Raw genomic sequence first — 15,631 nt, forward strand, 5'->3', positions numbered from 1 at the left:
GCGCGGCGCTGCCCTCGTGCCCACGTCTCGTACCCTGGCTCGGCCATCCATCACCCAACCAGCCCTAATTAGTTTGTTATTCTGCCATGCAAACTATTCCAAGCTCGTGAAAAGGCCTCCTCGTGTTTTGAATGACAGGCAAAAGCATTGAGAGAGGGCAAATGGGAGGAGGAGAGGAAGGCCAATCAAGGAGAGCAGAATGGCATTTGAATAGCCTTTTGAGCGCACTACAGCGGCAATTATACCCCCCTCCTCCCCGAGACTTCCTGCCAGGGTGTTTTTCTTGCTTGTTTCTTCGTCAAAACGGTGCCATCATTTGACAAGTTAAGCTTTGCAGAATAAAAGAGCGCATGAAGGAGGTCACCGGAGTCGTTCCTCCTGAGCCGATTGTCGAAACCATTTGGAGCAGGCAAAGGTTGAATGATTCCAGCAGCTGTCAATACCAACACTTGATGGGTTGTAGAGTCAACGGTTTCATCCACCAGCCTTCTAAGCTGTATTGTAAAAATAAAAAAGACTTTACAAGTCAAGTGCATTAAGTGTTTTAGGTTCCTCTGGTGGATAATGCATCTCAGGAAGGGAGGACATCAGAGGCTAACTCGGCGGAGGCTAATAGATAATGGATATGACCGTTCCTAGATTTCTATAATCGGGTTCATCCTGTCTTTTATGCATGAGGCAACCGAAACCATCAGATAGAAGTTTTGTGTGGAAATGATGGCCATATTTTTCTGGAATAAATACTTTTCAATCGTATTAATCAATGAAATCGAGCTAACATACAGCCATTAATCTCTGGCTTTGACGGTTGAAGACTCTAAAGAAGATGACAGTGGTTCAACCTTACTGAAGGCCGTAAACGTTTCCATCCTTTTAGGCTGTAGCTCCAACCTGGAGACGGTTCCTCCATCACTCAGACAGTTAGTCTAATCGTCCCCGATGCATCAAACTGAAACAAGTACTGCTGCTGCAGACATCCGTTGTTTCCTGACGTCTTCGGCTTGGATTCCCCATCACACCCGGGAGACTCCCAGGATTCAAGAAGCCCAATTAGTTTCACTTGTCAGTGAGAAACATTTTTTCCTGCATCACATCTTCTCCGGATCCAGAACACAGCAGTGATGCTGATCTGTAATGACGTCGAGTACCTCCAGTAGCACCGATACTTCATCAATTCTACATTTGGAAATCCTACATTTAGCTGGTGCTGCTACCCTGTGGGTGAAGACCAGCTGATTGCAGTGTGAACAGAGGCAGTAGGGAGAAACTGACCTGTTTTCCAGGGTGTAATTCCAGGTAATAATCCCACCCACTGTTGCCGAGCAGAGGCGGAGTATTTACTCTATTAGTAATGACAGAACCTGGAGCCTGGTGTGGAGTTGTGGAGGTGGCGCCTTCATGTTGCTTTAGTTATGTCAGCTATTGGTCATGCAGGTGGCGCCGGCATCACAGGTGTGGTGGACCCCTCCATCAAAAACACAGGTGGGCTTCTATAATGGCCATATTGTTCTCCAAGAGGTGGCTGAAGACGGACTGGTGAGACTTCAGTTCATAGAGGAGAACTCTGGGAAGTCTTCACCAAAGTTTATGTTCATTATTTTATTTTTACTCTCAAATTCCATCTCAGAGCCGGACGTTTAAAGGTCTCGGTGACACGGAGCCGGTATTAAACTGACGCGCCTCCGTGATGGAACCCATTTCCAGATGAAAGCCGGACATGACGGAGCTGCTGAGAAAAGTGTGATTTAAGAAGCGATTAAAGAAGATTAATTAAAAGTTTCCGTCCAGGCCTGATCATTAGGCTCTTTATCCATTCATGAATCAATTTCATTATACCTCTCTCTTTAATAAATCAATTATTTAGACCAATTTTAGATAATAAACGGGAAGGCGGGAGCCAGGAAGTGAGTGTCTAACTGCCAAGACAATTGACAAAGGTTGCTGGAGGTAATAAAAATACATTAACCCACCATTTGTGAAACACCTTTGGAAATAAATTCATAAAGTGACTCATAATCCGGTTAAAAGGCTGAGTGTGTAGCCAATCAGCAGTAAAGAGCCAATTAATTAGGAATAAAACCAGGATAACTAGTCTGGACAAATCGGACTTAAGAAGAGAAGGACTGAACACTAAGACTAAGAGTCTAAATCTGTTGTTTGGTTGTTCGATGCACTAAACACGTCTTTAGATATCTGTTCTATCTCTGGTCAGGGTTCTGACCGTTGTTTCGTGGACTCCATGCAGTTGAGGGGCATTTTTATCGACATCCTGTTCTGGCCCGTTACGGACCCGATTGAGAGGTCGGACACCAATTTACACGTTTTGCTCCAGTTTGATGGACGGCTGAATCTGATTGATTTGAAAATCAATGCCCCTCGTCAGGCAATCACACCTTTAAATGTTACCATCAGTCACCTGAGCATAAAAATCAGCAAAGTGGGGATTTTTGACTCAAAAAAAAAAGTAGTTGTGCTTAGTTGTCAATGAAAGGGCTTTAAATTAAAACACTATTTAAACACAAGGTCAGAAAATGAAATAAAGCATATTTTAGGTATATATACAAAAGGCCCTCTCTTAAAACACCATAAACTTGTTAGAACACCATCCAAGGGACAAAGACACACAACAGGATTCTCTTCCCAGGATGCGGGACGCTAGGACGTTCATGGAGGATGGCAGGAGCCTCTGCTCGGCAAACAAACCGTCATAATGATGATGAATGGACACGGTCAAACGGCCACTGTCTCCCGCTTCCTGTTTATCAATATGAGATGGATCATCAAATCGCTTCTCGCTATTTTCTCATGGCGTTGGTCAATAGTCTCTCCAATTAACATCCAATTACCCCTGGCAGAATGAATCACCTGGGACCAAGGGCAGTGGAGTCTGTAAAAGGTCACATGTGTGCGGTGGAGATTAACAGTGACGCCGCATTGATTGGCTGGCAGGAAGGTTAATGCAGTGGCTGCGCCGTAAGCGCTTGTGTCTGCCGGACGCCAGGCAAGAAGCATCGTGGGATGCTGATGGGAGCGGCGCCGCCTTCGACAGGAGGCTGAATCACCAGGCAGCATTTCCTTCCTTCTTATGGTTCCAGTGTTCTACAGTCACTGATTAGAACGGATTCAGATCCAGTCCTTTAGCATGACTCTGTTCCCTCAGTGTGAACGGTCTCCAGTGCCGGGCAGTGACATGTTTTATTATCCTGTCACAAATAAAAAGACTCAACAGTACAGAAACAAAGGGAAACATCAGCATGAAACTGGAAATTAAAGGTCAGCCGTGATGAGCCTCATGTTCTGCTTTAATTCATGGCTCTAATTGGTTGAGGTACAGAGCGTTCCATCCAATCACAGGGCAGGTGAAGGCTGACTTCAAGGATAAACACATTTGTTCTTGTTTACTAAGGCTGGAGGTAAACACAGACATGAGGCATCATCAGGGAGATGACCTCATCACCACATGCTCCTCATTCTCATCCAAGACGAGGGCAGGGCCTGGACTTGACCCGTCTTCTTCATCGGTCAAGCGTCGGCCATTACCGGTAGACAGCAGCATCAACGGGAGACGCCTCTGCCGCCGTCAATCAAAATCCATCATGAGAAACACACCAACGTGTCATCGCACATCACCCGACAGCGGCATGACGCCAACATGAAAACTTCTCCATCCACCATCGGATGATTGATTCTACTCGCTTTGGCAGAGTGATGATGAAGGTGAGAACATGTGGGTCATGATGAACATCCATGACCAAACAGAATAGGGGATGTGACCACACAACGCCCCCCCCCCCCTCTTATCTAGTGTACCAGCCTCTCTGCTGGGGGGCCATCGTGATTTAGCCCTTGATCTTCACCCTCCCAGGAGATGCTGGGCTTGATTACTGTGGCCTGATGGTGGATCAATAAGTCGTCAATAACAGTAATAATGTTCAACATGCAGTGGCTGGCCCTCACTGGAGCCCCCACCACGGCTCCAGGGGCAAAAGGGACCTGAGTCAATTTGTGGCAAGACGCCGGGATCTATAAAAGAACCGACCACAACGCCATGGGACCACCGGGGGGGGACACGGCTAATTAAACAGAGCTAGGCTAATCCCACTGGGAATATCCAGAGAGGGTCGGACAACCGCTGGTAAAAGTCTTTTCTTTTATTAAGCCACTGTTAGCATATACAATAACATTAGCAGCAGCCTTTAGCTTGTTCAAATCAAACAAGAGCTGAGAATGTCTGAACAGTGTTGGTCTGAACATCATGAAATCAAAAACTCGGACTGAAAGAGGAATATCTGTAAAGGAGGGCTAAACACACTTCCAGGCCTTAATGGACCCCCAGACGGTAGGCATTAAACATAAATGAATAATATTGGTAGCAATTACAACAATTATGTCAGCCCTTCTGGCAACGGCCGGATGGGAGGGCAATGTGTGTGTGTGTGTGTGTGTGTGTGTGTGTGCGCGCTGTCGTCAAACACACTCCTACGAGCAGAAGTCGTTTTATCCTAAACTACGGATGGAGGTTTGTTTAGCAGCGATGGCGGCGGTCAGAACCTAAACTCTGCAGCTCATCAGGGAGAATCTTGGTTCCCATGCAGACGGTAAGGCCACGAAGCTATCTCATCAGTTGCCGCCGCTGTCACTGTTAATGTGGTCATCTGCGGGGTACCTCTACTCAGAATCCACATCCACGCTCGCCGCTGCTCCTAGAAGGAGTTCACGCTTCACAGAAACCAAACCCAACGCTGTAAAAAATTGATTCCACAGGTTCTTTTGTCTCCACAAAGATTCAGGGAAGCAAGCAAACTACGGAAAGCCATTATGATTGCTTTAGTTCAGGTGTGGCCCCGTCCCGCCTCCTCAGGTGGGCACTGTGGCTCCATTTCTAACCTGAACACTGCAACAGCTCCCCTGAAATCCGAGCTGACAGAATCTGTCAAGAATGCGAAAGAAGAATCAGAGGAGGTATACCAGGAATGGTAATGGAAGATTGTACAGAACGAAGACTCCATCTGCGGCGTGGCGCGGAGTAGCCGCCATAAACAAAGGCCCGTAATGAGATACGTGCTTCCAGCTTCTCACCGTTTCATCCCCAGGTTTGTCTTCTCGGGTGGCAAGTACGGGAGGCGCTGATTGCTTTGAGACGAAAACAAACGCATCCTTTTATAGCGCAGACGTTAATCTGAGTCGGCTTCCCCTTCGCGATGCTCCGGGGTGACGACGCGATACATTCTCCAACTTTTTATGGCGACATGTTGGATGTCGTCATTGAAACCAATCTGTGCCGGTGCTTGAAGGGCGGAGGGATATCTCCGACACTCGTTAAGCACACATTTCACTCTGACAACCAGACATCACCATGGGTCTGACGTGCATCAGGTGTTCCATCAGTCGCTATTTAGGCTGATGCATGTCTTTAAGTACTAGGACAAGGGACAGATTTAGGGTATCTATTATACCTCCAGATTGGTTGAGAATGACCCAACTGGGTAGAAACTCTGGTAAAGATACCCCACCTCCTCCTCCATCAAGGCTGGAAGTCCATCCCAACACACCGGCGGCTGAATGGGGCCTGAGCATTGGGTCCCGACTCAAATGTAAATGATCAGTTGTTCAAACTATCTTTGTGTCGTTTCACATCAAGGACAAAGCGTCCCGTTGCACTTCACCATGACCACAAAGGCAGGAAAGTATAAATCCAAATTCAGACTAATAATCCTACTGTCGATGTCGGAATGATCCCAGTGAACGTTCACTGTCGGAGGGCGAGGGGGGCCCCATCAGCCCCTGACATAGATGAATGCTACAGCAGTCTGCGACTCCATTACGAGGCATCTGCATGGTAATCCCGACCACCTTCACATGATGAAGATGAGTCGTGTTACAGCACATCATGTCAAATGAGCCTTCCCCATCGTGTTGCAACAAACCAAAGCAATCCACCGTGAGTGTGAAATCAGACGACACCACGGAACACACACACACACACACACACACACACACACACACACACACACACACACACACACACACACACACACACACACACACACACATATATATTCACAGGAAACGAGAGAAAATAAACGTTTACTAGGGATAAAACACCTGCATCGCCGCATCATAGAGCTCACCGCTGCGCATATTAAACCTCAAGTGTCTCCTGTGTTTGGTGATGGCAGTTAAACCTCAACGGGGTTGAGAACCAAACCGAGCCTGCGTTCAAAATCAATAACAGCAATAATAATAACTTGACTGGATCAATGCTGCAACGGGGGAGTCAACCAGTTTAACCTGGATTGATTGAAAGAAAGAGAGGAAACAAAGGACCCGGCCCACCTGACCCAGGAACTCTTTAAGGCACATGTGTCAAATTCGAGGCCCAGGAGCCAAATGTGGCCCGCCGCATCATTTTATGTGTCCTGAGAGAACATGAAAGGTCAGAGTATTTAAAAATAAATAGGTCCAAAGTGTGCTTTTACCAAAATACAGTAATTAAGCCCATTTTAACTCTGACAAACACGATTTGAACAAAGTTAATGTCCTAACTTGTGTTTGATGTTATTTTTCTTTATTTACTTGGATAGTTTCATCCTTGATTGATGGAGTTCTGTGGGTTTAATAACCTGAAAAATATAACAGAGCAACAAGCAAACATTTTTCTATACAACTGTAATGTTTGTAATTTGAATAAGTAATAAATTCAGAGTTATTTAACATTAAGGATTAGACACATTTATTTAACATTACATTGAGTTACATTTATAAGTTATATCTGGTCCTTTGAGGACAGCCAATATGCTGATATGACCATCGGTGAACACAACTTGCTGACACCCTTGGTGTAGTTGGATATCACACATGCTAAAGACATTTGGACATTACATGTATGTTCGCCTCCATGCTGTACATTTTTGAGTGAACAAACTTCGACAACAGACACAGACCAACAGCCACATTGGCTGCGAAAAAAGGGTTTTTTTTGTGAGATGCCAGGATCGCGATCCAGCCACCTTTGTGGAACACAATGGGATATATTAAGATCCCGTCTCTTTCCAAACGGTAGCACAGCACCAGAACATAAAACAGACCGGTTAAACATAAAGAAACAGAACGTGGCCCTGCCTCGACTGCAGCACACAACAGGAACATCAACATCGAAGCGTCATGACGGCGACAAATGTACACATCCTGCCTTACGACACCTGACTGGATGAATAATTAATTCGGGGCCAGACACTATATATTGTGCCTGAAAGACAGGGAACATGAAAGCCCTTCACAGGAACTCTTCCCGTTTTATCCCCAACTGAGTTAACAAGTCAGTGCAGCTTTGGCGGCCTGTGTGGCGGTGTTGCGGCAACGTCGTGAAGCAGCTTATAGAGTCCAAACGTTTCTGTTGGCTTAAAGAGAACTCCACACAGCGACCCGTCCTCGTCATGAGGGGCCATGAAGCAAGAATCATTGGTGCTGACCGCCCGGTTGTGCAAGTAACTTCAAGGCTTCACCCATCCATGTGCATGCTGGTCTTAAAATGAGCTGCGGTCACATGCATTGTTGACTTGAGGCAATGGAGAGCAACAAAAACCCCTTTTACAGTCAACAGGAACTGTTTCTCCTGCTATTTAAAGAACGCGTCAAATTCCAAGCTGGAACGCCACAGCAACCATTGCCTCTGACCTTCGTCACGTATTTATCCACTGATTCTATTCCCCGCCACAGATCCAGTTCTTAGAAATGACCAATCCCAGATTGGCACAACATCACCGACAACCAACAATAATGACAGACTGAAAGTTGGGCCTGTACTCGTCTTTTTGTCTAAATAAGCACACATCAGAACAGCACTTATAGATGTAAATGATGGTGATGATCATGGAGAATCTGGTGATCCGTCCAAAGAAACCTGCTCCCAAACACGGTTGTGCTCCGAAACACGAGGAAGTGTGTGACGGCAGACAGGTTGAACTGTTTTTAACCTCTGCGCTCGTCTCTCAGTGTGTGTTTCTGTAATTCATCATCAAACAGGATGCACTAATGGAGCTGTTGTGTTGTCGATGTGTTTGCATAGCAATACCTTCCATTACTGCCTCCTTTATGCTAATAGAGGGAGAAGACAGTGAGGCATGGTAATTTTGATCACCAGTAAGATTCAATCGTCGGGTTATTATGACCTCATCTCTAGAGGAAAGAACATACTTGTGTATGCAGATAGATCTCGCTCTTCTTGATTATGCCTTTGGTGAAATTGCGTCGCATCAAATAATGACATTTGGTCAAAGTTATGCAAAATAGCAACTCTGACAAACAATCAGATGCAATTACAATTATTTTTCCTCTGACTGTGCAAGCGTAACCCCTTCTGAGGGGACAGAGAATTCTCTGGAATATCACCCAGAATATCAACGAGTTGCTTCAATTAATGCAGCAAATGCATTTGTCTTTGAGACGCCACAGCTTGTTTTAAATAGAATCTTCTTACACAGTGGTAAGAATACCCCTTAGGAATACTATGGGAGTCCTCCAACCCAAACAGAGGAATATGTAAGGAAGGAATAGGATATATCACACAGAATACTGTTATGTTCCCAGGTTAAAGTGCATTTTGCCATACACCTACTAAGAAAATCCGCGCTACCAACTTCTGGATAATCGTTCAAACCTGCACACCTGTCCTACTCTCCTTTCATCTCACCTTGTGTTTTGATTCATATTAACTACTTACCTATCTCCACCCAGACTGACCTACACTACCCTCTTTTGATCTTCTTCTAAGCTTTAATGTCTTGTATTTGATGTAATCAAACTTAAATAAACGTTTCCACAGACCAGCAACTCAAAACAAATGTTGGTAGTTTGATGGGAGTGAATTCATTAACAAGATTAACAAGACAGGATTTGGAACACTTACATGACACAGTCATCAGGGCTGGGAGTGTCAGCTTTAATGTCCACGGGATCATCATGTACAGCTGCAGTCTCTACTTCCAGTGAGTTACTGATCTGATATCAATGTATGCTGATAGAGTTCATCACAAAGAATAGTTCAGCACAAAAATACAATTATACAGCACAATTATGGCAAATTGAGGATCAGCCACTTTCGCTGAGAAACACAGCAGTCACTTGGGTGGATCCCAAGATGTTCCCAGGAAAACATAAATGAGCTAGCCACATTTACCTAGACAGAGTGGTAAATGTGGCTAGCTCATTTATGTCTTCATCACCACAAACTGGTAGAGTGAACACCAGATGCTTAAACTCTTACTCGGAGTGGGCACTCAACCCATTTTCAGCCAAAAACCATGCTGTCAGATTTATAGGTCCTTATTCTCATTCCAATTTCTTCACACTTGGATGCAAACCGGTCCAATGAGAGTTGTTCACTGGTCAATCAGGCCAGTTAGGACCTCCTAGGTCTGTCTGGCATCTTCCTAGGCAACCTGATCGTAGTCACCACCAGGTGGTGATCAGTTGACAGGTCAACTTCTCTCTTTACCAAAGTATCAAGAACTTATGGCTAAAGATCAGCTGATGCAACATTAAAGTCAGTCATTGATCTGCAACCTAGGGTTTACCGGTACCAAGTGTTCTAGAGGAGCCCTTATGCTCAAATACAGTGTTAGTTATGAACACTGAATAGCACAGAAGTCCAACAAGTGAACACTTAGGTTGCGATCAGGCAGACTGTTCCTCCCAATCTCATCACTACAGGTCATGATGTCATTGCCCATGTGAGTATTGATTCATTGATTTATTGGGTATTCTCAGTATGGTCATGGGATGGGGTATTCTTTGCTTCCTTCACAGGAATCTTTTCTGTAGTGGATCACATTTTACCGTCCCGGATGTGTCTGCAGAGGTGATGGAGGTCATCATCGACTTTGCATACTCAGGTTCTGTCTCTGTGACCGAGGACAACGTTCGTGATCTGCTTATAGCAGCTGACTTTTTGGATATACCTGACATTGTGGAAGCATGCAACAACTTCCTGGAAGAGAATCTCACTCCAGACAACTGCATTGGTGTTCGTCGGTTTATCATCTCACGTCCTCAAGTGCTGCACAAGGCTCACTTCCTGTTAATGAATAAGTTTGAGGAGGTTGTTTCCAGCAAGGAGTTCCCGGAGCTCAGTTTGCAGGAACTCACTGACATCCTGGGTAATGATAAGCTCAATGTGAATGAGGAGAAAACCGTTTATGAGGCCGCTGTTAGGTGGATCAACCATGCACCTGAGCAAAGAACCACACATTTACCTGCACTCTTGTCAAAGGTAAGACAGCATGCTTCATTTAAATGTTCAGGCTCATTAATTATGACTTTTACAGGAAAAACAAATTCAATTATAAAGTTACTTGGGTGCTTTTACACCTGCGGCTAAATTAAAATGTATCAGGGCAAAGTAACAAAAATATATTTTTGTCATCTAGTGTTGTGATGAGTTCTGTTAATACAAAACTATTTCTAAAGTTAAAAGTCATATCAGATTCACCGCTTTAAATCCCGCTTCAAAGCGGTGATGTATTAAAAGTGTTAGCGTTCGTGTGTTAATCCATTTGTTCTTTGCCCGTTCGTCCATCCACCAAATATCTTTGCAACCATTGCAGATAGACAGATGAAACAAAAGGCACATTACTTGGGCGGCAAAAGGGATGAAAATGAGACGATGACCTTGAGAAAACTAGGTCACATTTCATCTTTTGTACACTCAGGGAACCGGGTAAGATAGATGAGGGAGAAGGCCAGTTTAAGACCGTAGATCAAAGCTAGCACTTTGATCAACGACAATAGGTCAGAGCACTAGCTTTGATCTTAGACCTATGCAAGTTGGTCAGGGTAAAGTTTTGAATTTAGCGGTGCTGCGAGATGTTGCAGTCTGTGCCTGTCTTGGTTCTAGTTTTTAGTGTTGGTGTCTGTAACAAAAATATGGAATATCACAATTTCATCTGTTCCATTTAAAATTCGGTTCCGTTTCCTCTACAGGCTCGGCTGGCCTTGAGCAGTCCAGACGACATTAAGACCCTGATGACTGATCCATATTTGAGCAACAACACTCAGTGTCTGCAAATTCTTATAGACGCCTTGCATCTCAAATATCAGCTGACAAAAGTCAATCCGCAAATGAGATATTGCTCTAACCTTGCTGCTCGTCCCCGTTTGCCTAATACCATCATTTTTGCAATTGGGGGCTGCAGCACCAACGATTTAACGAACATCACCGAGGTTTACGATGCCCGTGCTGATCGCTGGTTGGACATTACAGATCGTCGGGAAAATCCTTGTGGCTATCATGGCATCCTCTTCCATGATGGGTTCATCTACTCAGTTGGGGGCTTTGATGGGGAGGAGTCTTCCAACAGCGTGCGTAAATTTGATATGACATTACACGTTTGGCTTGAAGCAGCACCCATGAACCACCGCCGCTGCCACGTCAATGCTGTCATTTTGGATGGATATATTTATGCATTTGGAGGTCGTGATAGGGCACGTCGACTTAGAAGTGCAGAACGTTACAAACCTGAGAGCAACCAATGGAGTCTGATTGCATCCATGCATGAGATGAGAAGTGATGGCGGTTGTGCAGCATTCAATAACAAGGTGGGTAAAGTTACAGAGCAGTTGGAAATAGCTCATGAGTTGTTCAAATACTGACACGTAACATGGATGCATTGAAGTTGTTCATTTAAGCTTATGTGGACTACACTACATGCTGACAGTTATTCAATATATATACAAATAAGAACTCTTCAATCACATAAAATAAGAGAAGAAAATGAGAACCTGGGGCTTATGCCAAGAAAAGTGATTTGTTAACTGCCCTTTTCCTCCTTTTCTGTCCAGATTTACATTTTTGGTGGTTTTAATGGGGAAGTTGTCCTCAAAAGTTGTGAATTTTATAGTCCACAGTTAGATCAGTGGACGACCTTCTCCGACATGAGCACCAGACTCTGTGGGTTTGGCGTCATGTTGTATGGCGACCTGATCTTTTTGGTGAGTAAATGAGCTAAACTATGCTAGGGCTAGCACGTGATTTGATGTAGTAGAGCTAAGTGCTTCACAATATGTTGAATTTGATTTGTACACAAACACTCCTCATGACTATTTGATTTTTTCTGATAGCTCGGTGGGTACGATGGCCAAACATATTCAAGAAGTGTTGAGACCTACAACCCGCAGACCAATAAGTGGCATGAACGACCCCCCATGCTGGGTGCCCGCCGCAACTTTGGCACTGGAGTGATTAACGACAAGCTATTTGTCATTGGGGGCTTCAACGGCATTAGCCCAACCAATGTGGTTCAGTACTATGATGCAAAAACTAATAAATGGAAACGAGCCTGTCCGATGAGGACTGCTCGCTGGGGTCTCAGCTGCTGTGTGGTGTCCAATCACCCCAGCGTGAACCAATATGCCACCAGTCGCGACAGCTTGCCAAGATTCAAGGAAGTGTAAAACGTGAAGTCTTCACAAGGTTTTATCAAACATTTATGAACTCCTCTTTCAGCACACTCTCACCAAGTACCACAAGCCCCCTTGGACAGAACTTTGGGTTAAATCATACATTTGAGTTAACCTTGAGTTCTTTCTTGTAAATGAAGTAACATCACTGTAACTTGCGGATTTGGATAACTTGAAGATTTGAATTCAATTTAATGTTGTCAAAATGAAATCAATCTTTTCCAAACAAATTTTCCTCACAGAATAAAGTCAGGATAATCATTTAGCATTCATTCGTTCATCTTGAAGACTCACCCCAAGAACTGCTGGACCTTCTTGAGACGATCAGGTGTACGCCATCGAACCATTGGTGCTAGATCTGGCCTAGTCCATTTCTATCTTTCCAAGGGCCCTGACAAAGCAAAGGAAAGATACTCTCTTTCTTGCTTTAACATACAAATGGTTCTCCAACATCCACTGGAAAACCTGGCCAACATGACAGTCTGAGTCAGGGGTGAAGACCAAAAAGTAGACAAAGGTATCAGAACGTCTCTGACGATAGAGTCCTTGCTGTGAAGCCTGCAGCCTCTGTTCTCATGTTCCACAGTGTTCCATTCTTTTGTCTGACCTACCTACGTACCTGTCAAGCCAGATGGCCTACTCTGCCCTCCTTGATCTCACCTTGTACTATCTCATTTGCTCATTGTAATTGTGCTTTGATCTACGGTTCATTCTTACCTCAAACAGCCAGTGATTTGACCTGCGGTCTTTGATTCAGGCGTTCGAACTAACCTACTGACAGAGGAAGAAGTGCAAATTAGAATATAATAATAATGATCTAAAGAGCATGTTTATAATTTACAGTGCTTATAAGCCATTAAACTAATTCATTATAATGCTCCATAAGCCCTATGTCAGGGTATTCTTTCTCTGCAGCATTGCCTCAGTGTTTTTCATAGGATGCCCACATTGCTGCTCGGGTGCTCATCATTAGAACTACTCCAGACACACACCACCAGCAGCAGCACCAGCACTGGAACAGGTTCTGTCGGATCCTCCAGATGGCTCGTCTGACCTTCCACTAACAGGCAATTTATCAGGAGCAGCGCTTGTTTTCTCATTAGGTTGCATTTTTGGGCCAAAAACAAGTTAAGTCAGGAAAAAGACAGACATCAGAATGTGAGTCGACAATTAATCATAGAACCTACTAACCCCTGACTGAGAGAAGCCTGACTCACGTGATGTGCTGCGACTCAATATACGAGACATTAATGAATCCCAGAAATGGCTTTGTGTACTCGCCATTAGCGTCCGTTACTCGTTACGCCTGTGCTTCAAACGGGGAATATGAATTGGTCCCAGATGCAGACACTAGAGGCCTGCGGTAGTTTTAATATACACAATATTAAATGAACAAAAGGCTTACAGGAGGTTGAGAAAGGCAAAGGTCAAACAAATAGAGATCTAAAACAAGCAAACAACCTCCAGAGGGAGGAAAGACGAGCAGACAAGAAGGGAAAACAAGGCAAACAATTCCGCAACGCAAGACAAGACCATCTGGAAGTAGGAAGACAAGTCGGGAAAGAAGGAACGCACAAAGAGGAAGTGGAAAGCAAACACCTGACACTAGAAACTGTCCAAATAAAATGATTGGATTAACTCTGAACTTTTTGGTTTGTCATGGATACAGACACTGTTCTCATCTCTTCTCACTGTTCACATGGGTTCATGTTATGGGTTGTCCTTTCCAAACTGTCCAACCAGAATTGTTTTGTCTGCTGTATTAACATCGATGCTAGCGAGCATCAACCTGCTGGTGTCCTGTCCGGGTTCAGCAGAACAACACTAACCTACCTGAAGGAGGAGGCTTCATTAACCCACCATTTAAAGCAGCATGGACTGGATGTAGCTAGCTTAGCTTCTCTTAGCATTTATCCTGTCATGCTGGGCTCAGATGAGATCGAACACATGATCTAATCGCCTTCAAATCTGAGTGTACATGACATTATCTTGGATTTTTTTTCTGGTCTCAGGGGTAAATTTCACCCACAGAGTAATTTGTTGTACTCCCTCTAAATAAAAGGAATATTTCAATCATTTTTTTCTTTCATTCTCCAAAGAAGTAAAATATTCATCTGGTGAATATGAACAAGGAGGGTGCACACAGCGTATCAATCCAAGAAAGGCCCTTTGTCTTTTATCACAGCAGTCGAAATCCTCTGCAGGAGGAGGAATGGAGGTAATCATAACAGCTGTAATGAAATGCATTACATAAAGCCCTCTTGTTATTTATTCCAGTCTAAGGGAACGACTCCCCAATAAGGTAGAGTCCTGACTAGCACCTCATTAGCAGCGAGAATACAGGGCTTTGTGAGACGCTGCCAACACGTGTGCTGACAACTGCCTGACGGCGACACAACTGGCAGAGTGTTTGTGGAACGCCGCCGCTCATACTTCCTGGATTTCAGCCGCCGGCCTCGTTTGTTCGATAGAAGGAAAGTTGGAATTTGCGGGAATTTCGGAGACTGGAGACGACAGAACTGTCAGTTATTGTCAGATGATGTTTGCCGTCAAACCGACAGACTGAACGGATGCTAAACAGGACGGACAGTCTCCAACGGCAACATGAATGCAGCAAAACATTAAGGCAGATTTGACGCTTCCGTAACTCATCATCACCCCCTGCGTTTTGAGGTGTTACTAGAAGTCTGGAGCGCAAAATTAGCGGGCTAGCTTTGGATATCTTTGGATGTTACTGTTGTTTGCAGATGATGATGCTGTGTTTGAACTGTCTGCGGTGAGTTTATTGGGAAGCATTCCTCAGAGACACAGATGATTGCAGATAAGTGTTCAGGGTCATCCGCTTCGATCGGAGGAAGTTTGGGTCCATACTGTGCCGGAGCTGTAATGAGCGCTGAGTCAGCAGAAAGCCAGGTCTGGCTAAAAGGCTCATTTTAGCCAGTTTGGATTATTTCCGATCACGAGTATCGAGTCAGAGTTGGAGAATAACTGAGAGAAGTCCAATTAAGACAAAGACCTCCACAGTGAAAGGATGAACGATCCTGATGGGCGTAGTTATTCAAAGAGACTACAGCACTGAACGAAACAACAGAACAATAGTTTCCTCTTATTGTCTTCAAGAAGAGTTTTTCTGAGCGATGTCCTCTCTCTGGTGCTCGTAGCAGCACTCCAATTT

General features: G+C 44.5%; 1 protein-coding gene across 1 annotated transcript; it reads left to right on the top strand.

Moving 5' to 3' along the window:
• The first annotated feature begins 9,769 nt into the window (after positions 1-9,769).
• Positions 9,770-12,450, top strand: LOC137605506 (kelch-like protein 10). The gene is made up of 4 exons (XM_068330226.1): positions 9,770-10,270; positions 10,981-11,595; positions 11,839-11,988; positions 12,118-12,450. Exons 1-4 carry the CDS (start codon positions 9,770-9,772, stop codon positions 12,448-12,450), a joined length of 1,599 nt encoding a protein of 532 aa, XP_068186327.1.
• The last annotated feature ends 3,181 nt before the right edge of the window (positions 12,451-15,631 follow it).

Source organism: Antennarius striatus, chromosome 12 (assembly GCF_040054535.1).
Source record: "Antennarius striatus isolate MH-2024 chromosome 12, ASM4005453v1, whole genome shotgun sequence".
Classification (NCBI taxonomy): Eukaryota; Metazoa; Chordata; class Actinopteri; order Lophiiformes; family Antennariidae; genus Antennarius; species Antennarius striatus.

What these genes read in the sequence shown, in the direction of transcription:
- LOC137605506 (XM_068330226.1), top strand. Translation starts at nt 9,770, where the DNA reads ATGGTCATGGGATGGGGTATTCTTTGCTTCCTTCACAGGAATCTTTTC. An exon ending in GTGCAGCATTCAATAACAAG is followed by an intron (nt 11,596 to 11,838) that starts GTGGGTAAAGTT and finishes TTTTCTGTCCAG; the next exon opens with ATTTACATTTTTGGTGGTTT. An exon ending in ATGGCGACCTGATCTTTTTG is followed by an intron (nt 11,989 to 12,117) that starts GTGAGTAAATGA and finishes TTTTTCTGATAG; the next exon opens with CTCGGTGGGTACGATGGCCA.